General features: G+C 37.3%; 1 protein-coding gene across 2 annotated transcripts; it reads left to right on the forward strand.

The window, feature by feature from the left end:
• Window positions 1–3,735: 3,735 nt before the first annotated feature.
• BPNT1 (3'(2'), 5'-bisphosphate nucleotidase 1) lies at window positions 3,736–24,458 on the forward strand. Of its 2 annotated transcripts, none has more exons than XM_058533686.1 (9): window positions 3,736–3,864; window positions 8,925–9,052; window positions 12,235–12,339; window positions 13,037–13,144; window positions 14,217–14,265; window positions 15,669–15,760; window positions 19,524–19,721; window positions 22,674–22,779; window positions 23,801–24,458. In XM_058533686.1, the coding sequence occupies exons 2-9, from the start codon at window positions 8,933–8,935 to the stop codon at window positions 23,947–23,949; spliced, it is 927 nt and encodes a 308-aa protein (XP_058389669.1). In that variant the 5' UTR covers window positions 3,736–3,864; window positions 8,925–8,932; the 3' UTR covers window positions 23,950–24,458. The 2 variants fall into 2 exon arrangements, with proteins under 2 accessions (XP_058389669.1, XP_058389670.1); XM_058533687.1 differs by having other exon boundaries at window positions 3,736–3,860.
• The last annotated feature ends 617 nt before the right edge of the window (window positions 24,459–25,075 follow it).

The following is a 25,075-nucleotide window of genomic DNA, read 5'->3' on the forward strand; positions in this document are numbered from 1 at the left end:
GCCTCTGCGACCCGCGCCGGAGTGCGCACGCGCGCGGGGCGCGGAAGGGGCGGGGCGCAGGGTCGTCCCTGCGGCGGCGAGGACAGATCCGCCTCCGGGTCTTGGCTGCAGCCGCCGCGGGGCGGGGAAAGGCGTGGCCGGCGCGATAGGGCTCGTATTTCAATCACGGTGCCCTGCCTTTTCTTTTTTTTTAATATATTTTATTAATCCAACATATCCAAGATATTATCACTTCAACAAGTAATTAATATAAAATTATAAGTGAGATATTTCACATCTTTCTCTTCATCTTCAAACCAAGTCTTCGCAATTTGGTATGTATGTTACACATACAACACATCTCAGTTTGGGCTAGTAACTTGCCAAGTGCTCAACAACCATAAGGGGCTAATGGCTACTTTAGGGGCAGCACTGCTTGAGCGAGTACAAAGTTCAGTGCCAATATTATAAATCAACCTAATGATTTTTAAGATGCCCTATATCCCTGTTATGTCCCATATAGTCCACTGTGTGGGGCAACTTCTGCTCTGGTTTCTGGCACACTGTGCTCTATTTGATTGCCCAGGTCATAATAGTTCACGATTGCTACCTTTTCAGTGTAAAGTGTACCTCTTGTGAACGGCCTTCCTAATGATAAGATACAACATCTAAAAGATTTGGCTTACATAAATAAAAAGACTGACCGATTTTCTACAAAAATGAAAGGGAAATTTTATATGTTAAAAGATACCACAAAGAGAGAAGGCAAGTGGCAAATAGCAAGCATTTGATCCATGTCAGCTTTTCACCAAGCACTGTCCCCAGTGCTTTACCTGTGTTAACTCATTTAATCTTTAAGTCCTGTGAAGACACGGCATGCCAAAACAACCCTCTGAGGTGAGGTCGGTACTATGATTACTCCCATTTTACAGATAAGGAAACCAAAGCCCATAAAGTTAAGTAACTTGCCCAAGATCACACAACTAAGAAGTAGCAGAGCTGGGGTTCAAATCCAGGCAGTTGGGCTCCAGTGCCCGTACGCATAACCACCATGTTATATTGCCTCCTCTACACCATACTGTGGGAGAAAACATTTGCAACATATTAAAGAAAATTAATATCCAAAAGGCATAAAGAGCTGCTACAAATCAAGAAGATAAATATCAACAAATAGAAAAAAGGGCAAAGGATAAGAACAGGCAATTCACAGAGAAATGGAAAAAGCCAATAAGTACATAAAGATACTCAACTTTAGGAGTCATTGAGGACAGGTAGTGAAAACCAGATACCATTTCTGAACAACAGATTAGAGCAGAAATTAAGAAGTTTGATAACAGGGCTTAGGAGGGTGTGTGAAAGTGACCTCTCTCACACTGCTGGTGGTAATGTAAAATTTGTACTGCCTTTTTGAAAGGCAAATTGGCAATATGCATCACCACTTAAAATGCATTTCACTTTTGACCAGCAGTTCAACATCTGGGAATCTATCCTATAGCCATCATCTCACGGGAGCACAAAGATGTATGCACCAGAAGCTCTCCTAACTAATGTCTACAGAAGATCTTGCTAAATTCCACAGTCCTCTCTGTTTCCCCATAAAACTTGTTTCGAGGGTACACTGAGCCCTCCAAGCAGAAGAATACACTCTCTAGGGCATCTGCGCATTTCTCTTCCCACCTGTTGAGCTTACAGCGGTGGGTTTATCCTTAAGCTTATTCATGCCAGTCGTACTTGTTATGTAATTATATAATTTAATTATGAAAACCAATGTATGGTTAAAATGGTAAATTTTATTAAATATTTTTTTACTGCAATAAAATAAATGGTCTGATTTAACTCACAGAGTTATTATGACAATCAAATGAGTTGTGCAGGTAAAAACTTTCTCAAACTAGGACTCCATGTAATAATGGTAGCCATTTGTTGATATTGCTCTCTGGTGAGTTTTTAAAAAAATAGAAATTACTGTTTGTTTCTAAATGTGAAAGTTTGGGAATTACAGAAGAGCAATTACAGAAGAGAAACAAAAATTGCTCACTAGCTACTCTCTCCCCCAAACCAATGTTTTTTTTAATGCAAAAGTAATTGCTTCTATGAAAACTATGCTGAAAGCTCTACAGAGTCCAGTAAAGGCAAGTCTCTAAAAACAAACAGTTGTTGAATTAGGTGAAGCTAAAACAAGTGTAAAGTAGTGGGGAAAACATCATAAAAATTTATAAAGATTCTGCACTTAGAGTTTTTATAAGTGTCCAAACCCCAAAACTAGTTAGTGCATTATGGTTCTGCAATATCAGGAGAGAGAAAGCAAAATCCAACCTGAGGACCCATGCTCTAAGAAAAGTCCTGGACAGATTGTATTGTTTGCATTTCTTTTTTAACAATGACATGTAGTCATGAGTTACTTATTTAATTTTAAAATGTGTAAAAATAGGGGCCAGCCCCATGGCTTAGCGGTTAAGTGCGCATGCTCCGCTACTGGCAGCCCGGGTTCGGATCCGGGCGAGCACCGACACACTGCTTTTCCAGCTATGCTGAGGCCGCGTCCCACATACAGCAACTAGAAGGATGTGCACCTATGACATACGACTATCTACTGGGGCTTTGGGGATAAAAAGAGGAAAAAAGAAAAAAGGGAGGAGGATTGGCAATATATGTTAGCTCAGGGCTGGTCTTCCTCAGCAAAAAGAGGATTGGCATGGATGTTAGCTCAGGGCTGATCTTCCTCACAAAAAATAAAAGAAACAGATATTTGTTTCTATAAAAAAATAAATAAATAAAATGTGTAAAAATAAAGTGGTTCCTTTATCAATATAATGGATATCTTTAACAATACAAAATTACTATTTCCTTTGATAACCTTTCTTGCCCTGAATTCTACTCTGATTCTATAGTGGATTTGGTTTTCTAATCAATTGGAGAATTTCTGTCTTTAAATGGAGGAGTTCAAGCAATTTACATTTATTGTTATAACTGATATGTTTGCTGTTAACTCTGCCATCTTATTTTCTGTTGTTATATTCTAATCACACTGCCCTGCTTTTTAATATTAAAAAAAAAAAGCATTGCCTAGTCTCTTTGCTGTTCTCGCATGTCGGCCCGCCCACAACTCACACATAAAAACAAGCAGGCACAAAAAGTGTGCTCCTTAAATATATGATGATTGCCTAAATGAATAGATAATTTTTATTTTGTTTGTTTTTACTTTTGGCAGTGCAATAAAAGTCGTAAGTAGGTTTTCTTTCGCGCCTCAAAAAGCCAAAAAAAAAAAAAAATCTTTAACATGGTACACTACGCCAGGAAGAGAGAAAATCTCCCAGGACTTATCGACAGGCAAATGCAAAAGCTCACAGAGCCTTTTAAGAATCTAATGAATGCTTTAAAAATAAAAAAGGTAAGCGCCAGTAACACAATCCTGCATAAAGTTGTTTTGTTGGGGGCGGAGTCCACGGACACCTAGTCCGGGGACCCTCTTCGAGGTTAAGCAGCCGCCCGCCGCTGGAGGCGATATCTTTAATCCAATGAACATTCTAAGAATGAACTGTATGTACAAAGTAGACTGGAAGCCGCCTGAAACCAGAAGGACTCTTTAATAGACACACTCTTCGCTTTGACATTAGGCGACTTGGAAAAGACACGGAGAAGTGGAGTTTTCCCGAGGATCGGGAGTCTGACGGGGGGCCCTGGGGCAGTCGCTGTTCTGCGTCTGCGCCAAATTTCCCGCATGCTCAGTAGCTGAGGTAGGTTTGTCCTACCTCCACAAATGACCTACTGACAGGGAGAAAGCGCGGTACTGGACGCAGCGAGGGACCTGGGGCTTGATAACGCGTTTTTTGTTACCCCCTGGAGTGTCGTTCTCCTAACTTTGTTCCAGGCTTGTCACCGTAAGTAAGTGTCTCCCCTGCGGGTCAGGGCGAGGGCCTCTAGGCAGATGTGTGTCCTTTGTTGGTCCTCTAACTCCACCCCTTTGCACAGATATGAGGAGTTTCAAGGGATTTATGGTCAAAAATTTTTTTTACGTGAATCAGATTGCCTCTCTGGATGTTCCAATTTCGGACCTAGATTCTTGAGTGTCAACATGTTAATTGTTTATCTGTGCTTTTATTTTCGTGCTCTGGGGTCCTGTAGTGTAGAAATAACAGGGCAACCTAGACATTGGGTTATTTGTGAGCTCACATTTCGAGACTGTGTTATGCCTAAAATTAAATTTCATTGAAATAGCAGATATTTTTCCTCCTGTCTTTTCTACGTATTTGTAGACTTGCTTGATTTATTTAGGTTTCCCTGCAAATATAATCACTAGTTCCAAAGATGTGTCCATTTTACTTTTAATACGGTTTTCAAAACCCTCCTGAGAGGTCTCACCCCTTTACATCCTTGCTAACAATGGTCAGGAGCATGTTCCCTCACACTTTAGCCAACACCAGGCAAACGTTTTCTTATCTATGCCAATCTTACAAATGAACAATCGTTTCTCATTGTTTTCGTTTGCATTTCTTTCCTAGTTAGTGAAATTGAGCATTTCTTGTATTTAATGGCCATTGCTTTTCTTTTTCTGGGAATTTCCTGTTCATGTCCTTTGCTCATTTTCTATTGGATTATTCATCTTTTACATACTGATATATAAAAGCCCTTTATGTAACAGAAATTATTAGCTCATTTGTCTAGTATGTGATACAAATTTTTCTCATTTTGTCAATTATCTGTTTACTTTGTTCATGGTATTTTGGCTATATAGATATTTTAATTTTTATGCAGTCAAATTTATCAGTATATTCTTTTATGGATTCTTAGTTTTTGTCAACCAGATTTATAAAACATTTTACTCATGTTTTATTCCCATACTTTTATGGTTTCATTCTTTACTTTTAAAATCACGCATTGATCTGGAATACATATTGATATAAAGAATGCAAAAAGGATCTAACAGTTTTTAAAAAAGAATAGCAATTACCCCTGCCATTTGTGCACAGTTAACTTTTCCCCCATGATTTGCAAGACCACCTTTAGTGTTTTTGGATCTATCTCTGGAATTTATTTGACTCCATTAATTTGTCTCTCTTAAGTCTTCCCAGGACTAAACTGTTTTAATTACTATAGTTTTATATCGTGTTTTGATTACTAGTAAGGAGAGTATCTCTGCTCATTGTTCTTTTTTCGGAATTTACCCTGCTCACATTTTTACATTTCCAGATGACCTTGAACTTCAGCATCATTTGGTCAGGTTCCAAAAAAAAAAATCTTAGCATTTTGATTGGGAATGCATCACTCATTTTTAGATCCTAATCCTCATATGCTCACCACCTTTATATTGAATTCAAGATGCCTCTCCTAGGCTATGAGAAGAAATGGATCATTTGATTCTTGCTGTTTTTATTCTTCTGAACTAGCCCTGTTGGCAACTGTAAAAATTTCTTAAACAGATGGGGTGTTAGGTTGACTGCCTTAAGTGTTACACAGCCTTTTTTTCATACGTACTCTAAGCCTTAAGCCCAGAATGTTATGAAAAAGAACCTGTACCGTGATTCAGGATCGTATTGGTTGTCATATTACGTCCTCAGGGTCAAAGTAATGTTGCAGAAGCTATAGGAATTTTTTGCCCTTAACACTGCCCTAATGTCCCTGCAAGATAGCCAGTAATGAGGACAATCATAGTGATAATGGTTAACCAGTATTTTTCCATACTTACCCTCTGCCAGGGGCTGTTGTGTTTTATATGTGTTACTCATTTAATAATTACAACAATCTTATGTGATAGGAACTATTGTTAGCTCCATCTTACAGATTGAGGCACAAAGAAGTTAGGTGGCTTTCCCACGGTCACACAGCTAATATGTGGCAGAGCCAGGATTTGAACACAAGCAGTTGGCTCCAGTGCCTGTGCTTTAAACTACTATGCTGTTTTTGAGTAAGCTTTCAGACAGACGTGTTCACAAAAGGTAGTGTTTTAGGATGAAGAAGGTGTAAAACTGGGAGAGAAGGAGGTATAATCTGAACTGCTCTGAGGGAGTTAGCAACTTGCAGATAGCTTTTTGATCTTGCTCTGTATCCCCCTATACCATCAACAGGTACTTCTCATTTAGGGTCTGGGAGGGGACACAATTAAAAAGGCTAAGGGGCCAGGCTGGTGGTGCAGCAGTTAAGTTCGCACGTTCCGCTTTGGCAGCCCAGGGTTCGAGGTTCAGATCCTGGGCGTGGACCTACTCACTGCTCGTTGAGCCATGCTGAGGTGGCGTCCTACATAAAAGAACTAGAATATACAACTAGGATATACAACTATGTACTGGAGCTTTGGGGAGAAAAAAGAAAAAAAGAAAGAGGAAGATTGGCAACAGATATGAAGCGCAGGACCAATCTTGAAATAAAATAAAAAGGCTAATAGGAACCTCCTTTACAAATTTTGTGTTTTGATAATATGACTATATTTTCTTTTTCTTTTTTTTTTCCCCTTTTCTCCCCAAGGCCGCAGTAGATAGTTGTATGTCACATCCTTCTAGTTGCTGTATGTGGGATGCCGCCTCAGCATGGCCGGACAAGCGGTGCGTCAGTGCACGCCCGGGATCCGAACCTGGGCTGCCAGTAGTGGAGCGCACGCACTTAACCACTAAGCCACGGGGCCAGCCCCAATATGACTACATTTTCTTTATACCAAGAGCCAAAACTGTATTCATTTGTTTAAAAAATATGTAAGAAAAATATTAGGCTAGCAGATAGTAATATTTCATTACTAATTCAGTTTGGACCAAAGAAGTACTTCAGGGAAAATAGTAGAAATTTTGTCTTATTTGCCAACTAAAAGTGATTTGCAGGATCTCTTTATAAATCATTGTGCTTTTATATCAGACCTCATTTTTTACATTCTTATAAAACTGATGTTAGCTTTAAATGGTGGTTCATAAATATAGTATACATTTTATGAGGAATGTAGTAGAAGGACAAAGCTGAAATGTTTTTCTTTGGAAGGAAATACTCTGGACTTGGCAAACACAAAGGGAAGTGTTTTAGTCATATATGAAGCCTGATAAGGCTTAAATGATTGCCTAACTGGCTCAAAGATAAATGATATCTGTGGAAAGTTAGAACTACACCACACAATGAGGGAAAATGATCTGCCTTTCACAAATGGCGTCTTATATAACATGGGGACTGAATGAGCATACCAACACATATGGAAATATCCTCAGTGGTTAAGACACCTGGGTAGTACAAATTAGTTGCCTGAAGACTAGCTTTTTCAGTATGGAATAAATCAGATATATGGCTGGTCGTGGATATAAGGGAGTCGAGGTAAGGCCAACAAAGTGTTTGCTAAATTATTTCTCCTGTTTTCTCTTTGAGGTGTTCCTGAATTAGGAGTTATCATAACCAGTTTTTCCACTTGTAACACCTCGTATGCCAAGAAAATGAATACAGCCTGATTGTGAAATAATAAGATAAACAATTCAAATACATAGAAATTTATTTTATTTTCATCTTAATTCCAGATAGCTATTGGTCACAGTATGGTGTTCGTTACCTTACATCAGTTTCACTTCTGTCTTCCTTGTGAAGAGTTTCAAACACTTGGCTTGTTTATTGTCTCACGTTCATAATCCCTGTGGATAGAATGAGGGTAATAGAAAAAAGATGTAAAGAAGTTAAAAGGCATGTCAAATCAAATATGCAGTCAGAAATTGGTGCTAGAATGATGACTTGCTGAATTGAGGTTTATAATGTCCTTTATATTCTGTATTGTATTCCCTTATTGCATTGAGATAATGTTGATTTGATTAGAGGTGGGGGTTGGTTTCCTGTAAGCACTCTGAGACAGGGATAAAGTACAAGAGGTTTATTAGGGAGTATTCTTGGGATCACTTGTGGGAGAGAAGGGAAAGAAGTAGGGATGGTGGGAAAAGTTGGGTCATGATGCATTCTCAGCTAAGACCTCAGCCGACCCCACTGGGCATTCAGAAGCCAGGATGATGAGCCCATCAGAGTTGGGGCAGCAGCCTAGTTGGGGAGTGGCCTTTAAACCTCCCTGTTGACCAGTTTCAGGTGAAGTGACTCTTCTCAGCAGATAACTTCCCAAAGAAAGGTGACAGCTAAAGGCCGTCTGTTGGCAGCACTCTGAGCAGCTGGGGGCTTAAGTCCTTCAGTCCGGAAGGGAATCTGGGTGTGCATCCCAGCATCAGCACAGTCACTAAAATTGCAGGATTTGAGTTTGTGTTTTCAAAGAGGAATATACTTGATCCTAAAGGCTGTTTTTTTCCCCTATTTTTCATTGGAGCCCAGGACTACTCTGACACTTAGTACTTTTCCAGATGATTGGTCTTCACTCCAATTAGTTATGTTGCTTGTTCTCTTTATTTGGCTGCTGTTGAGGATGGTAGTAAGTAACCAGCAGATGAAATTGTATGTAATCACTAAAGGAATATTCATTGATTTTCAGAAACTAATTGTAATCACATGCAATCCCTCCCCTTTTTAATTACTCCACACATACGCTCACTTCCCTTATGCTATTTATACCTCTCTTGGCACTTACCAGTTTTATGTTATAGACTTTAGGTTACAATATTTTACCCCCAACCCAACAAAATATTAGCTCCTCAAGGGCAGATGTTGTATCTTATATTTTTAGCCCCTGAAGCACCTTCCACAACCTCTGCATATTACACACGTCATACATAAACCTTTTTCACATGCTCATCAGCCTGGGCCAGTGTCCCCATGCCTCAAAATGTCCCATCTGCAGAGAGAAAGAATACTGTCGGGTTTATTGAGAGAACTAATGCTGAAATGGAGTTTTTTCCAAAGTCTTTTTTAGTAAATATTTATTAAAGAACCTTCACAATTAGTTGGGGCAATCCTAGTAAGCACTCGATAAATATTGTTGAATTGAATTCAAGTAAATGAAACCAGTAGTTGTCTTTGAAAGTAACGAAACATTTCTCTGAATTTCCCTTTAGGGCTTGTCATGGCTTCCAGTCACACTGTGTTGATGCGGTTGGTAGCCTCAGCATATTCTATTGCTCAGAAGGCAGGAACAATAGTCAGACGTGTTATTGCTGAAGGAGACCTGGGTATCGTGGAGAAGGTACTGAAAGTGTCATCTCATTTCATACCAACTTTATTTTTGTTCCTTGAGGTTTGGCTAAAGGCTATAATAAACTAGACAGACGTTAATAGTTGAAATAATTGATGGTTCCCTTATGGAGATTGCCAGACCTATAGTTCACATGGGTTCTATTTCTTCTTTGAAAATGACTCCAGGCTTCCTACAACCGAAACCTTTGTATGAATGGGCCTCCTGACCACTGTCTAAGCCCAGAGCATTGTAACCAAGCTTCAAATCCCAAGTAATCTATTACACGCAAAGCCAGTCTATCTATCTATTTTACCATGTTTGGTAAAATCTGGCATTTAAATAAGTTTCCCTTATATTCAAAGCTTTAAATTTTTTTTTCTTCATGGAAAAGAAAACCCAAACCATGGTAATTAAAAACTTAGGTAAATTATCAGAAAGATAGTTGATAGTGATAGTTGATTCTTAAATTCTACCATGCGTGTGCTCTAGTTTAAAATATAATTTCACCCACAAGATTTGATTATTGCTTTACATTATAAATTTTAAATGTAAGTTTCTATGTATTAACTTTTTATCGTAATCTTTAAGGAAGATTGCAATGTAATTTTACCTGAGAAAGTGATAGGATATGATTAATCATTAATATTACAGTGGTTTGAAATAGAGTCATAATTAAGTCACTCCTTTATAATTAGTCAGACATCTAAGGCTGTTAGCATAAAAAAATGAGGACCGTATGTATGAGTAAAAAACACCTTAGTAATAAATTCATTTGAGCTAATTATAGGACATTGAATATAACTGTGTTTAAAATTAAGAATAAAAATCACAAGAACAAGTGAAATAAATCTCATTTCCTTTTTTGATAGGTTTATGGGCTTAATAGTATAGGAAATAGATATAGGATATCTTTTTTTTTTTTTAAGATTTTATTTATTTATTTTTTCCCCCCAAAGCCCCAGTAGATAGTTGTATGTCATAGCTGCACATCCTTCTAGTTGCTGTATGTGGGACTCGGCCTCAGGATGGACGGAGAAGTGGTGCCTCGGTGCGCGTCCGGGATCCGAACCCGGGCCACCAGCATCGGAGCACGCGCACTTAACCACCAAGCCACGGGGCCGGCCCTAGATATAGGATATCTTGATTTCAGAAAAAACTTGTTATAGTTTCTCATTCTCTATTTTCAGAAAAAGATTCAAGCTATTCATAAATATACAGATGATATCTCCCCTCCCCCATCCTGAGCCCCTGTTAGGTATATTCTTAACTGGATGAGCTATGTTACCTAAAAATTTTAATTCATGATTCATTTTCAACCTGGAAAAGATCATTGGTGACAGATCATAGGGCTCCGCCCCTGACTCTATTCTTTTCTCTTTAACCATTAACTTAAATACAGTTAAAAATTCATTGAACGCGTCTTCTCAAAAATATTGTGGAAGAGGAGGATATAGAAAACATACGTACCAGGTTTGTCAATAAAATGAAGCTGGGAGGGGTAGTTAATGTGTTGGATCACAGAATAAGTATTCAAAATAGTTGCAAACTTAGAGAAAAGTGGGCCAAATCCAACAGGATATTGTAACAGGTATAATTATAAAGTCCTGTATTCGTGTTCAAGTAATGAGGTAAATCTGATTCAAATTTATTTGAAAAAGAGGGTTTAGTTGACCATGTACATGCTGAGTGATAAACCAACAGTGTAATAGTGTGACTTGCAGAAGGCTACTAATCTTACTGTCTTTTCTTTTTTGTAAAGCATTTTTTGTTATGAAAAATAGGAAATGGAGAAAAAAAGCAAAAAGTAAAAGATTATCCATCATGCCACCACTGCCAATATTTTGGATCATTTCTTTCCAGATTTTTTCCTTAGCATCGCTCATTTTGTTTAAATTGATTGTATGTTGTGATTATATTAGATGTACCACTTTGTAGCCTATAGCTAAGGAGTAATAGAAATATAGTGTTCAAATTAGAAAAAAAGGTAATAATCTCACTGTCCTCTATACTGGTCAGGCACTTATAACTTCTAGTACTTTATATCCACTTGTTGACCCCTCATTTTAAAAGAGACAGGGCAAAATCAGGTTTGTCACACAAAGGATTCGGAATGGTAAGGTCTGGCACTATATTAGTAGAAAGAGCAGGAGATAGCCTAGAGAAGAAAAGAGTTGGGCTAGCTTTCCTCATATGTAGTTGAATGGCTGTCAGTATTTCTTTTTTCTCTAGAGCAGTGGTATTTAAACTTGATTGATATATGTCATCTTATGAATTTGAATTCAATAATTCTTCTGAGAAGTTTCATTCAACAGATATTTATAGAGCACCTACTGTGTGCCACACACGGTTCTTTAGGGAATAAACAAAGATCTCTAGCTTTGTGGCACTAGATTCTAGCAGAATAGTACTTTGTGTTGAGATAACCAGCAGACTTCAGTGGGGCATAAAAAACTTGGATTTTCATGATCCTTCCTTACCTCATTATAAAGTATTGTAAAAATTCTACTATTTAAGATAATATAATCTGTAAATCCACCTAACCAGCCATATATAAATTACAACATGTAATTCTCTGAAAGCAAACTAACAAAGGAGGTTGTGGCTGTCAGTTATAAGATTTTTCCACTGTCTTTCACTAACATAACAATCTGACATGCAGATTGGGTGAGAATGCCATAGGGGAGCTATATATTAAATATTACTGCCATTCATTTTCATATTTTTTATATTTTAGAAATAGGAATTTTTTCTGTACATTAGTGTATCATCTTGAGGACCTCTTGAATTATTAGGATTAAGATTAGTGAGTGGAAGTTATAGAAGGATCCATGTAAGGAATACCTTTCAAATAACTAAAGGTACAGGTTTTAGCTTTGACTGCCTTGAAAAGTTATTACTTTCCTATCTCTTAACCTGTTTAAGCAAAAGATTGATCTAGAGATCTTATGAAAGGAATTTCTAAACTAGGGGAGAAAATGTTCTAATAATTCAAAAGCTCCTTTCCAAACTTTAACCACTATAAATCCCGCGAGAAAAACCAAACCAGGAAACTAGTTGGCTCATTTGGTGTTAAGTTCCATGAATCTAAGAACAGACAGTGTAACTTAAATGATATGGACACTCATGCATTAGAAATCAGAGGACAACTTATTTCGTGTTGGTTTTACTAAAATTTGCATTCTGTGTTGCAGACCTCTGCAACAGACCTGCAGACCAAAGCTGACCGATTGGTACAAATGAGCATATGCTCTTCACTGGCCCGGAAATTCCCCAAACTAACAATTATAGGGGAAGAGGTAAGACTTGTCAGGGATATAATATTTTTTTAATGTCTGTTTACCATATGGATTTATAATTGCCACTTTAATGATTTATATACCTCTATTATGATTTCAAGCATTATATCTAGTGTTTTAACACAAAAGTAATTATTGTATTCCTTGGACTTGAAGGAAATGTCTGATTATAAAATATTTTGGTCCATTTCTAGGCCAGATGTCTCAATTCTTGGCCATAGAAGATATGGTTGCTGTTATAATATTCAGCATACAAACTATAAGATGGGCAGAGTTCTAGAACTTTGGAATAAAATGGGTTTTGTTGTTTCTGTTTCTGTTTTGGTTTTTGTTTTAAATTAGGCTTACTTGCGTACTTATCCAAAGACTATAACACTGTGTAAGTGAGGGAATTGACATCTCATGTAATTGAGCGAGAAGTATCTGATGTCAGAGCCACTTATTAAATAAGGTTACAATATGTAAAAATTCTTTTCTTTTTAAACTCTGTTCAGGATAATGAGTTTGTAATCAACTTTGATGAGACGTATACAGTCATTTTTGCAATTTTATTCGGTTTGCTTTAAAGCTCTAAACATAAATGTTGAACGGGAAGGACTAGTAAAAACTATGACGCTGCATTTCTTCTGTTACTGAGACGGAGGGTATTGTGTAAACACTAAACAGCTTCAGTAATGGTCAGTCTTGTCTGCTTTAGGATCTGCCTTCTGAGGAAGTGGATCAAGAACTGATTGAAGATGGCCAGTGGGAGGAAATACTGCAGCAACCATGCCCATCACAGTACAGGTCTATTAAAGAGGAAGATGTATGATCCATATTATTACTTAACTCTCTGTTAATCTTAATTTTTTGCCATAGTAAGGGGAATAAAGTTTGCCTATAATGATGAAAGCTGGTAATTATAGAGGCAATCAAGAACTTGAAATCTTTCAGAGCCAACATGGAAGTGTCAGGCAACCACGTGGAACATCTCACCTGTTAGTTTAGAGTTCAGTTGCTTATCCTATTGGTTTCTTCTCCACTCTAAAACTATTATTAAAAATACTTTTAGGGAGAATATCTAATTTGTTATTTAGTAGATTTGGTAGTAAAACATTTCATTGGTAATTGGGGCTGGAAGGAGATGAAATAGATTGCTGCCTTGTATTTTTGGTAGGCCATAAAAATCACCCCCTTTACTTTTTATAGTTGCTGAGATTAAATGTGATGTCAAATAACTATCAGACTTCTTTAGTTTTTGAATTTTAATTTATTTAACACATTCATTGACTACTTACTATGAGTAAGGCACTTTACTCTGTGGTTTGGAAAATGGAAAGAAGACGAGATGTTATCTTCCAACAGAAATATGTCCTCGCTCACAATTTCACATCAAGCATTGTAATTCTAGTGGTTAATGGCCACATATCCTGAATCATGTTAAGTCCTGCGTAGAAGGGATTTCTTTTTCAGTCAGTGTCAGTTTTATAACAGTTCATTTTTCTTTGCCATATATAAATGGTATCCTTAAGTTAATCAGACTGTCATTATTTGTTTTCTTAAGGAGCATTTATATATAAAAATGAGTAGCAACCACACATTGTTCAAAACATTTTTGGTGTGTTATGGCATTGTGTTTAGTATTCAGGTAACAGTAAGCTTTAATCAGTTAAGCATTTCATATTTAAAATTCTTAAATCAGACTTTTCTCTAATTTAAATGGAACTTTTTCCATGATTACAAAACAAGTTTTTTTCACTATCACAAAACTGATGACATTGGCTTAAACCATCCATAAAATAATTTCAAAAATGATAACAAAGGGTAGTTTGAGTTAAACTATTTAAATCTTTTTTTTTAATTTTGTCTGCTTAATTTGGATATTTTCTTTTTTTTAGCTTGTGGTCTGGGTTGATCCTCTGGATGGTACCAAGGAATATACTGAAGGCTAGTATCTCTTTGGTATTTGTATTTGATAGCAGTAGGACTAGTATATGATGTTTAGTTGTAAACATTTTATATTTCATATGTTGTAGGAAAAGCTGGTATCATATTTTATGTCTATGCCCTAAAGCTGTATTTGTGCTCACCCTAGCTAACTTACTATAAATCAGTGATTGTCAAGACAGAGAGGGAGAAAATTCATCCCCTTCAATTAGGACTCCCCTCCCCCGACTCTACCAGCTCCACAATTCTCATATCCCCCAGATGAGAATAACGAACACTAAACCAGTATTGCCAAAGGGACTATACTGAACCCCTAGCCTTATTGGGGTAGAAAAACAATGAAAAGCACGGCTGTCTGTCTGCCCTTGCTCTGCCGCCACCACCATCACATGCCCATCCCACTCACTCTCTCCTCATCTGTGAACCCCTTCTCACTTCACAGCCTCGCCTTTAAAGATGGATTTGGAAACATAGTACAATATTTCTCCTTTCCGAAATTCTCTAAGATGAGAAAAATTAGAAAGCAGCAAATTAAAATAAAATTGGCAACATTAAAGTAAAAAAGACCAGGCTTAGAGCCAGAGTTTTAGGTTTTAGGAGCATAGTGTAGTCTTAGAGTTTTATTTTTGAAATAAAGATCTGCATAGGTTTTCTTCTATTGGTTCTCAGCTTCATGGCTTAAAAAAAAGAAAATTTCTCATGATTACTAGAAAAACCCTTTCTCCGTCCTTGGGTGAGACATATCTATAATGAGAGAGTCACGCAGTGTGTGTGTGTGCGTGTGTATGTATGTGTGTGCACTGAAAACATCTCTGTAATCCATTGAGAAATAGGGAAGCTCTAGACAGCTTTAGTTTGTGTAAGTGCACCTAGACAGCTTGTTTAGATCTCGACCCCCACCTCCAGACATTTTGATTCACTGGCTTTGAAAGAGCCAGAGAATCTGTGTTGTAAAAATTACACAAGTTAATTCTAATCTTGCTTGATAGTCCATGGACTCCACTTTGAGAAACCTTACTTCAGAGGTATGAAATGCAAGTCTGGAGAGTAATCATGGAATAGAGAGTGATCCCACAGGTGAGAGTGAGTCGGATGGTGGCAGAGGGGGCACAGGAATTTAATGATAGTGGCTGTGGAGTTATGGCTGGTTTGGTTAATTGGTTTACAAATTGCACTAATGAGACCATGTGTATCAATTCAATTAAGTGGTCATAGACCCTTCTTCTGTCTCTAGCCAGCTCACTCTTTTAATTTGTGCATTTTTCCAGAAGTAAGATTGGTCATGGATGAATCATTGCAAATTCTTTACCTTTACTGCAAAAATAACTTGGAGCAATTCATGTGCTGATGATGAGTCATAACATGAGAAAGTTACGTAATTGATATTCATTTCTTCTTTATAGGTCTTCTTGACAATGTAACAGTTCTCATTGGAATTGCTTATGAAGGAAAAGCCATTGCAGGAGTTATTAACCAGCCATATTACAACTACCAGGTATTACTATAAATGATACAAAAATATTTTATTAAATAAATAATTATAGTGTTATGTGATTCCTGATGTTATCTAATCCAGTGGTTTCTAGCTTGGTTGCATGTGCAATCATCTGGGAAGCTATACAAAATACAGATTCCCAGGTCATACCCCAGACCTATTGAATCAGAACCTCTGAGGGTGTTGATACCAGGAATGTATAGTATGTATGTGTGTGTACAGAGACACCCTCTATATTACATATATATTTTTATGTACGCCTTATGATTCAAATGCAAAAGATGGGAATTACTGATATGGTTCTTGATTAGCTTGGTCATTGAGACACCTGATTTACAGGTGGTTCTTGAAGCACATTGAAGAAATGAACCATTTCAACCAAGAAAAGATGCTAACCATGTTGTTTTCCAGGTAATACTACGTAGTGCCTAAACTATAGTCAGCGTTGATAGCAGAACTCAATATACTCTTACGCTCTTCTCTCTTGCTTTGTCTCTCTATTCTGCTTTGACTTTCTATTATGATCCCAGGAAATTGTCTTCCTTAGAAGCAAGAGACTAATGTAATTCCAAAGCAGGAATATACCATTAAATCACATTAAATGTTAAAGGAAATTGTTGATATAAAATACTTAAGGTATTTACATTAGTGTGACCTTGATAGAACTTTGGAGAAACAAAGTAACCAGAGTGGGGACTATTACTTTGGAATTTCCAATTTGAGTTAAGAGCAGAATTACTCTCTACTTTTAAGATAAATCTGTTTATTTCTGCCATTTGTATGATTATAACTTTATAATCATGTGCTTCTTAACATTATTTAGCAAAAATCGTTATGCATTATTGGGAAAGTCATATTGAATTGCTTAAGTGTCCATTAATTCTTTTAATATGACTTTAATTTTGTATAGTATTATATGCAGACGTAAGTTTGTGGTTATTACGTAAACTTTAAAGTAAGTTAATACTATTACGTACAAGAGGGGCATTTAATTCAGAGATAACATTGTAATGCATGGCACCCTTCATCAAAAAAAGATAGGAGTTGTTAATTTCCATCACTTCTTTCTGAGATTAGAAAATTGTATTCATTTTCCACAGAACAATGAAAAGCAGAAGTTAAGGGAACACAGGAATGAAGCAAAGGTGAGAAAAATAGCTAGGGTTTTGGCTGCACTATGAGGTAGAAAAGAGGGGGGCAGCCAGTGGTACCCCAGGTAGATGTTGTCCATCCCACGTGCCAGTTCACTGTCTCCTGTCCTGCTTTTCCCCTTTGTTACCTCATTCACCACGTTCCCTCTGTACCCTCTTTTTCCTCTCTCTTCCTTCTCTCACTTATGCCTTAAAATTTGTTGCAACAACTAGAAAAGTTGATCAATTCTGTTGGTAGTATTCAAGGCTGAATATTCAATTTTAAATCATCATTATAATAATAGCCAAAATTTATCAAGAGCTTACTGTGTAGTGCCAGACTCAAGGGGTTTACATGCATTATCTCATTTAATACTCACCATAATCCTTTAAGGGAACCTTTATCCCTGTTCTAAAGAAGAGGAAACCGAGGCAAGTAACTCGCCCTAGGTCAGCCAGTTGATCAATGGCAGATCTGGGATTCAAACCCTGGTCCAAGCTCTGACCCGTTACTCTATGTTGCTCTCTTGAGCCAGGTAAAAGACATTTAACAATTCAAACTTTATTATTGATTCTAGCAGATGTGGAAGCTGGTAGGCTGTTAAAGGAAACAGCATGGCTTAGTGCAGAGACCCAGTCTGTCTTCATGTCAGAACTAGCTTCTTAACCGTCATGAATCTCAGTTAACTCATCAGTAAGGTGAAAATGTTAGCCTTTATTACCCCCAGAAAGTTGGTGTGGAGCCATTGAAGGAGAGAGACAGTGAGCGAGACTGAGAGATCAGGAGTGCAGAGGAAGGCTAGCTGGCTGCCTCTTGGGAGTGCGTGTACCTCCCCAGGGTGCCAGATTCCTTGGTCCCATCCTCTCGGCCTACAGAATCATTTACAGAGGAATGTGACATTAGGGACCAGAATACTCGTGTCCACTATTTAGTATGCTTTCCTTTCTTTTTCAGAATAACTAGAGAGCTGAATTAATAAATAGGTTTCTTGAGAGCATGAAATTAGTCTCAGCAATCAAGCTGAGCTTAATGAGCACCCAGAGCCACCACAGAAGCCATCCTTCTGTCTCAGATTCCAGCCTCTCCTGTAGCACAGACTTGAGAGGGAACAGAGGAAGCACAGAAACATATATTGAACACCTGGTGCTTGTTCTTTGGTTCCTTTGTTGCCTCATTTGCAGGAGTGCTATCAGCAGACAGCCTTCAGCTGTCAGCCTCTTCGGGGATTCCTCACCTGTGAAGAGCTGCCTCACCCAGGGACACATCCTTTCCCAAGGCAGTCCATATCCAATTACCGATTATTGCAGGGATATAAAGGCCTGATAGTTTATCCCAATCTGGTACAACCCTGAAGGGCCATTCTCCATAGGGTCAGCTGAAGCTGTTGTTGGGTCTGTATCACAACTCGGTTTCTCTCTCTGCCCAGTCACGCTGCCTTCCCTCCCTTCCATGGGTGTTGATCCCAAGGGCACTCCTTAATAAACATCCTACCTATCTCAGAGTCTGCTTCCCATGGAACGCATCCTGCAACATCAGCATATTCCACTGTAACAGCACCCAGGGTACTGCTACAGGACAAATAAGATGACGTTTTTGAAAGCATGTTGACAAGTAAACTTAGACAGGATAGTTTAGAAATGAAGAATATTGGCTTTGAAAACAGATTAGCCTGAGCTTGGTTATGATCTTCCAAGAGTCCGTGGTCAAGTTACTTAATGATTCCAAATCTCATTTTTCTCATCTGTAAAATAAGGGTGATAATACCTACTTCATGGGGTTGTTTTGGGGATTAAATGAGATAATGCATGTGAAGCACTTAGTATGGTGGCTGGTACGTACTTAGTATTCAGTAAAATATATGTCTGTATGTCTACAACATATGTCTACTATATTAATATAATGGTATTTTGATGATTTGGTGTTAATCATTTTATGCATCAGTTTTACGGTCCATGAAATACAGGTTATGTTTTTCTATATGAAGTGTATAGTTATAACAATGTGGTTGAAAATTCTTTGAGCTCTGCACAGGAAAGTACAGATTCTAAGATTGCATCATCATTGTCATTTTACCACTACAATTGTCAGTGAAATCTTTGACCCTGACCCCATTATCCATGGCTACTCTTCAGTAGCGGCCTATTCAGCTGCGTGCTCTGTCTCTGTAGCAGCAGAGTACATTATCACCATTACCTATTCCTGGAGTAACATGATCCTTTTCATTCCTTAGATAATGAAAGGTAGTAATCAATACATGGTGTTTCATTTCCTGGGGACTTCAGTCCCTTTTGCAAACGGCTATTTTCAAATACAATAATGAGATAATGGGATGATTCAGAGAGGAACAGGAATCAGTATATGATGTTCCCTTTGCTGAGAACTCCAGGACATAACCAAAAGTTCCCTTCAGTACCTTTGAAACCCAGTTATTAACCCAAACAACAACAAGAGTAATCAGTTGATTCTCTTGGGAAAACTTCTTTGTCGATGATATTGTTTTTGTACTTTATACCATTATCATGTTTTTGTTTTTAAAAAGTCATGTTGCTAACGTGACTAAATATTCTATTTATGGCTAACGTTTTTCTCCAAATGATTACAAGCTCTGCTGTTGTTTCACTCATTTACATAGGCAGGACCAGATGCTGTGTTGGGGAGGACAATCTGGGGAGTTTTAGGTTTAGGTGCCTTTGGCTTTCAGCTGAAAGAAGTGCCTGCTGGGAAACACATTATCACAACTACCCGATCCCATAACAGCAAATTGGTTACTGACTGTATTACTGCTATGAACCCTGATGATGTGCTGCGAGTGGGAGGAGCAGGAAATAAGGTATGAAAAACTGCTGTCATCTGCTCTGAAATTCAGTTGAATCATGGAAAGAAATACTGAGCTTTTAAAAAATGTGAAATAAGAGTTTGAGAGAAGCAACTAAAGATTGTAATTTGCTGTTAAAAGCACATTTCAGCAACATATGAATTTTACAAAAATGTTAAGATTTGAGTCTTTTTAATCTGAGAGAGTTCAGTGGTAATAAATCATAAGGATAAGACCCGGTGCCTCTTGCCAGCCCTTGTTTTCTCAAGGACTCTCTAGGATTACTCCCTAGACCTTTCTTCTACAGACTCTAAGGATGGGCCTGGCTGCCCCTTCCTGGAATCTTCCCCCTTCTTTCATCTAGGCTCCCCTCTTCTTGAGAAAATTGTGAAATGGAACACAATTTGATCTACATCCTTAGCCCTGATCTCTTCTCCTCTCATTACCCGCTGAATATGATCAGGATGACGTGCTTCAGGTATCTCAAATTCAACATGCCCAATATGAGCTCGTCCTCTACTACCTGCCCCCAGATGTGTTCCTCTCCCTATTTCCTGTCTGGTTAATGGCACCACCATTTTCCTAATTGTTCCAACTAGACACCTGAAAGTCATCCTAAACTCCTTCCTTCCTTACATCCTATCAATCTGGTCCTACCTATAGATCTTAATTCTTCCCTAACATCTCCTCTTGTCCATCTCAACTGCCAGTGCCCTAGTTGAAACCTATCATCATCCTTTACCCAGACTTTACAGTAGTTTCCAAAGTGGTCTCCCTGTTCAGCCCCAGTTTTCACAGTGCCACTTAGAGCAATTAAAAATGCAAAACACGGGGCCAGTCCCGTGGCGTAGTGGTTAAATTCAGCACACTCCACTTCTGCGGCCTGGGTTTGCGGGTTTGGATCCTGGGCTCGGACCTACGCCACTCATCAGCCATGCTGTGGCAGTGACCCACATACAAAATAGAGGAAGATTGGCAATAGATATTAGCTCAGTGACAATCTTCCTCAAGCAAAAAGAGAAAGATTGGCAACAGATGTTAGCTCAGGGCCAGTGTTCTTCATATTCACACACACAAAAATGCAAAACTTACCATATGTCATTCCCCTGCCCCAAATCCTTGGATGACTCCCCTTCACAACAATTTAAAATCCAAGCTTATGAGAATGGAATGTAAATTCCTCTATATCCTGACCCCTGAATGCCCCCAAGCCTTATCTCCTACCATCCCTCACTCACCCTTAGGGTCTACTGATACTGAACTGCATGTACTTCCTGATACATGTGTGTTTCACACTTGTGTCCCTGGCGTGGGGAAGACAAATGATAAATATTTATTGAACTGAATGGAATTCATTTCTCTTCACCTACCCTTTAGAAGCAATAATCAACTATTTTTAGATTTTCTAAAAACGTTTACTGACAAGAGGATGAAAAATCAGAGTTTAAAAATAACAGTATTTTGGTGCAACTATGACATACAACTATCTACTGGGGCTTTGGGGGAAAAATAAATAAATAAAATTATTTAAAAAAATTAAAAAAATAAAAATAAATAAAAATAACAGTATTTTGAAAAACGTCTAAAACTTTTCAAAGTAAAAATATTTTTGTGGTATTCACTGAAATATGATTTCTCTTTGCACCTACTTTTATAACCACAAAACCCCATTACCTCTTTTATTCCCGAAGAGCACCATTCTCCTTAGGAACAAAATCCCCATCCTGTACCTCCCCCACCTTTTCTCCTGTGAAAAGACCTTGTTGGGCAGTTATTAACTTTTTTACATCAAGGACCTCTTTGAGAATCTAATGAAGGCTACAGCCCCTCTCCCCTCAAAAAATATACCTAGCATAGTTCTTGGCACATAATAAGACTTGACACATATTTGTTAAATGAAAGAAAAACCTTTTACTTAAAAGCCAGCAGCAAGGTTTAATCGTTTGAAGGTGTTCTTGAATAGTGCTGAAAGGAATAATTGGTTACATTGTATTCACTGAGATTTTCTTCATTTTCCTAGTCTGGTCTCTTCTGAATATTTGAACTCTTGAGTTTCACAGTACTAATTATTTTACAGAATAACTAAAAGAAAAGTTGGACTGATGAAAACTTGGTAGCAAGTTACTGTTTTGAGTGATGGAGTTTCTATCGTGACCTCAAGTATTATAGGAATTATTAAGATGACTATTTAAAAATTCATATTTTCGGGTCAGCCCCTGTGGCCTAGTGGTTAAGTTCAGTGCACTCTGCTTCAGCAGCCTGGGTTCAGTTCCCTGGCATGGACCTACACTGCTGGTCGGTGGCCATGCTGTGGTGGCAGCCCACATACAAAATAGAGGAAGATTGGCACAGATGTTAGCTCAGGGCGAATCTTCCTCAAGCAAAAAGAGGAGGATTGGCGATGGATATTAGCTCAGGGCAAATCTTTCTCAGCCAAAAAAAGAAAAATTCATATTTTGGTAGTGGAAACAGCAATAGATATGATTCCAAAGACTTGTGAAACTACTTGTTAGACTGGTAAGCATCATACATCTGTTAGGACTTATCACAATTTATACATTATTGCACTAGTTGATATTTCTCTATCCTTTATATAATAACAGTCAATTTTTTACATGGTGAAAAAACTTCAGTTTTTCTTCAATAAATATATATTGCCTTTACAGAAAGAAAGAAAAACAACATAAAAAAAGAAAACTTTATTTTGTCTAACTTGGAGTGTGGAGACTGTTCAAATATCTTCCTTATAGCTGATTTGACCACTTTTTTTTCTCTCAAATCACTATATTATGCATGTATCCTAGATAGTTCTTCACGTACTCATGTCATTTAAACCTGCTAAAGGCTTTAACCTAAGCTGAGTCTGACAGAGGAATTGAAATATACTTAATAGAAACAAGCAGTTTCTCTTGTTTGTACCTCAGTCATGTCATGGTCGAGGGATAATTATTGTCTTTACCGTTACAGATTATTCAGCTTGTTGAAGGCAAAGCCTCTGCGTATGTATTTGCAAGTCCTGGATGTAAGAAGTGGGATACTTGTGCTCCCGAAGTTATTCTACATGCTGTGGGAGGTTGGTCCCTTATATTTTGGGGAATTACAGTTTTTATATTATGCTAAGACATAATATTTCAATAGTATTACTTTTCCTAGACTCTTAGAATATAAAAATTAGAAAGTTAGAGATTATCAACCCTGCATTTCATAGGTGAGAAAGTAGATTTTCAGCAAATTCATTTTTCTTTATAGTTTCTCTGTTGGACCTTGATCTGCATACAGTTACTTTAATTAAACCCTTACTAATTTATGGCTTTAATGCTTTTAGGGTTTTTTCCTTGAAAAGTAAAATATTCATTATCATTATCATCACGTCACTTAGTTTCTTTTAATCCGTATGGGTAAATATCTCAGTACTGGTGCTAAAAATCATAGAGTTAGAGTTTTTTAAATCTGACTGAAAATGTATTACAAATATATACATAGTAAGATGATTTTACGATTTCAAATAGATATCAGGTCACATCTGCTCTTAACTACTTGATTTTTATTCTGTCATTTCTCCTGGTATATTATTGTATCAATATCTCATTAGCATATTACATGACAAGCAAGTTAAATTCATCACAATCTATTCTCTTTAGAGTGTTAAATGTAACTGTATTATACAGTTTCATTTTATGAACATACTTCACTTAAATTCTTACCAAATAAAGCCTTAATATTAAATGGCAGAATGAAGAAAACAGTTTTGAAAATGGAAGTAGTGATGATGGAGTATAACCAATAGGGAAAGTAATCAACTCAGGAAAAGAGAAATTAATTGATCCTGAGAAATATAAATTGAAAATGCTAAATGAAATTATTGTAATCAAGGAGAAAAATAATGTTTTATCCTTCAGTTAGTCAAAATTGCTCTATAGTCTTAAATTTCAAGTGAATTAACACTTAACCTTTATGGTCACTCATTATCTTTCTTACTTTATTCAAAATTTATTGGATATTATTATATAGGGAAGCAAGAGGGTGCTTAAAAATAACTAGAAACATAATGATCCAATCAGCCATTAACGTTGTATTGATGTTTTTTTCTATAGGCAAGTTGACCGACATCCATGGAAATGCCCTTCAGTACAACAAGGAAGTGAAACATATGAACTCCGCAGGCGTCCTGGCCACACTGAGGAATTACGACTACTATGCAAGTCGAGTTCCCGAATCTGTTAAAAATGCACTTGTTCCTTAAAGGGAAATCTTATTTACTTAGCTAGGAGAAGGACTTTGTTCCAAAATAATACGTTTTAAAACTAATTGGATGGAATTACAGCTCCAACTTTACTTTATTCATTGTCAATCAGTGATTTATATTTAGTGACTTAAGGGTAGAAAATAGAAATTAAAAATTTCTTGATTAATTAATCAACCAGATCAATTTTGACATCTGGAGAATTTGTAAAGCCAGTATGTCACATTTCTTTGCCTCCTTTTATTTGGAGAAATGAAAGAAAAGTTTAGTTCCAACTGACTGTCCTGTCAGTTGTTTAATCAACATTCCTATTGTGTAAACTAGAGTTCTTGAGGGCACAGAACCACAAATGTTCATTGTTGCCTACATCTCATTCTTGTTTTAAAAATTTTAAAAGTTTTCCCACTCTAATTATGAATACACGAAAATGTCATTATGTATGTTGATGAAACATTTATGGGAAAAGTTTCTTTATAATAAATTATTTCAGTCTACCTCTTTATGTTATTCACCAGCTGTTTTTACTTTTAAGTATTTGAAAATTATATGTTCTCTACTGTGGGCGTTACTTTATTCTTACGGAGTCATCATAATGCCTAACTGTGGAAAGTTAGGTAATTAATTGCCTTTATTCCTTCCAAAGGGAGATTATAATATATGCTCTCAAAATTATTCTGACATTCTGCCTAGATTTTTATTTTTTAGGTCTCTGTCCAGGCCTTTTAAATAAATTTCTCTGTTTTTGGATTAAGCAAGTGATTTAAATTAATAGTTCTCAAACCCAACTGCATATGAGAATTACCTAGGAAGCTTTTCCAAAAATACAGATTCACGGGCTTCATCTCAGCAATTTTGATTCTGTATATTTTAGGAAGGCTATTCCAGCGACTTCAATAATCATTTAAGTTTAGAACTCACTAGATAAAATAATATAGTAGTATTTTACAGAGTAGCTGTAATCTAGCAGGAAGAAGTCTTTGTGTCTGTGACACCTTTGACTACTCCCACTTGCAACTATCTTCTCATTGTCCTGATTTTCTTCCTTGCCCTTCTAGCCACACCTACTCAGTGTCCTTTCTTGGTTTCTCTTTGTCTCTGTTCCCTAAATGTCAATATTCACCAAGAT

Source organism: Diceros bicornis, chromosome 38, assembly GCF_020826845.1.
Source record: "Diceros bicornis minor isolate mBicDic1 chromosome 38, mDicBic1.mat.cur, whole genome shotgun sequence".
Lineage (NCBI taxonomy): Eukaryota > Metazoa > Chordata > Mammalia > Perissodactyla > Rhinocerotidae > Diceros > Diceros bicornis.

What these genes read in the sequence shown, in the direction of transcription:
- BPNT1 (XM_058533686.1), top strand. Translation starts at nt 8,933, where the DNA reads ATGGCTTCCAGTCACACTGTGTTGATGCGGTTGGTAGCCTCAGCATAT. An exon ending in ACCTGGGTATCGTGGAGAAG is followed by an intron (nt 9,053 to 12,234) that starts GTACTGAAAGTG and finishes TCTGTGTTGCAG; the next exon opens with ACCTCTGCAACAGACCTGCA. An exon ending in AGCCATATTACAACTACCAG is followed by an intron (nt 15,761 to 19,523) that starts GTATTACTATAA and finishes TCATTTACATAG; the next exon opens with GCAGGACCAGATGCTGTGTT.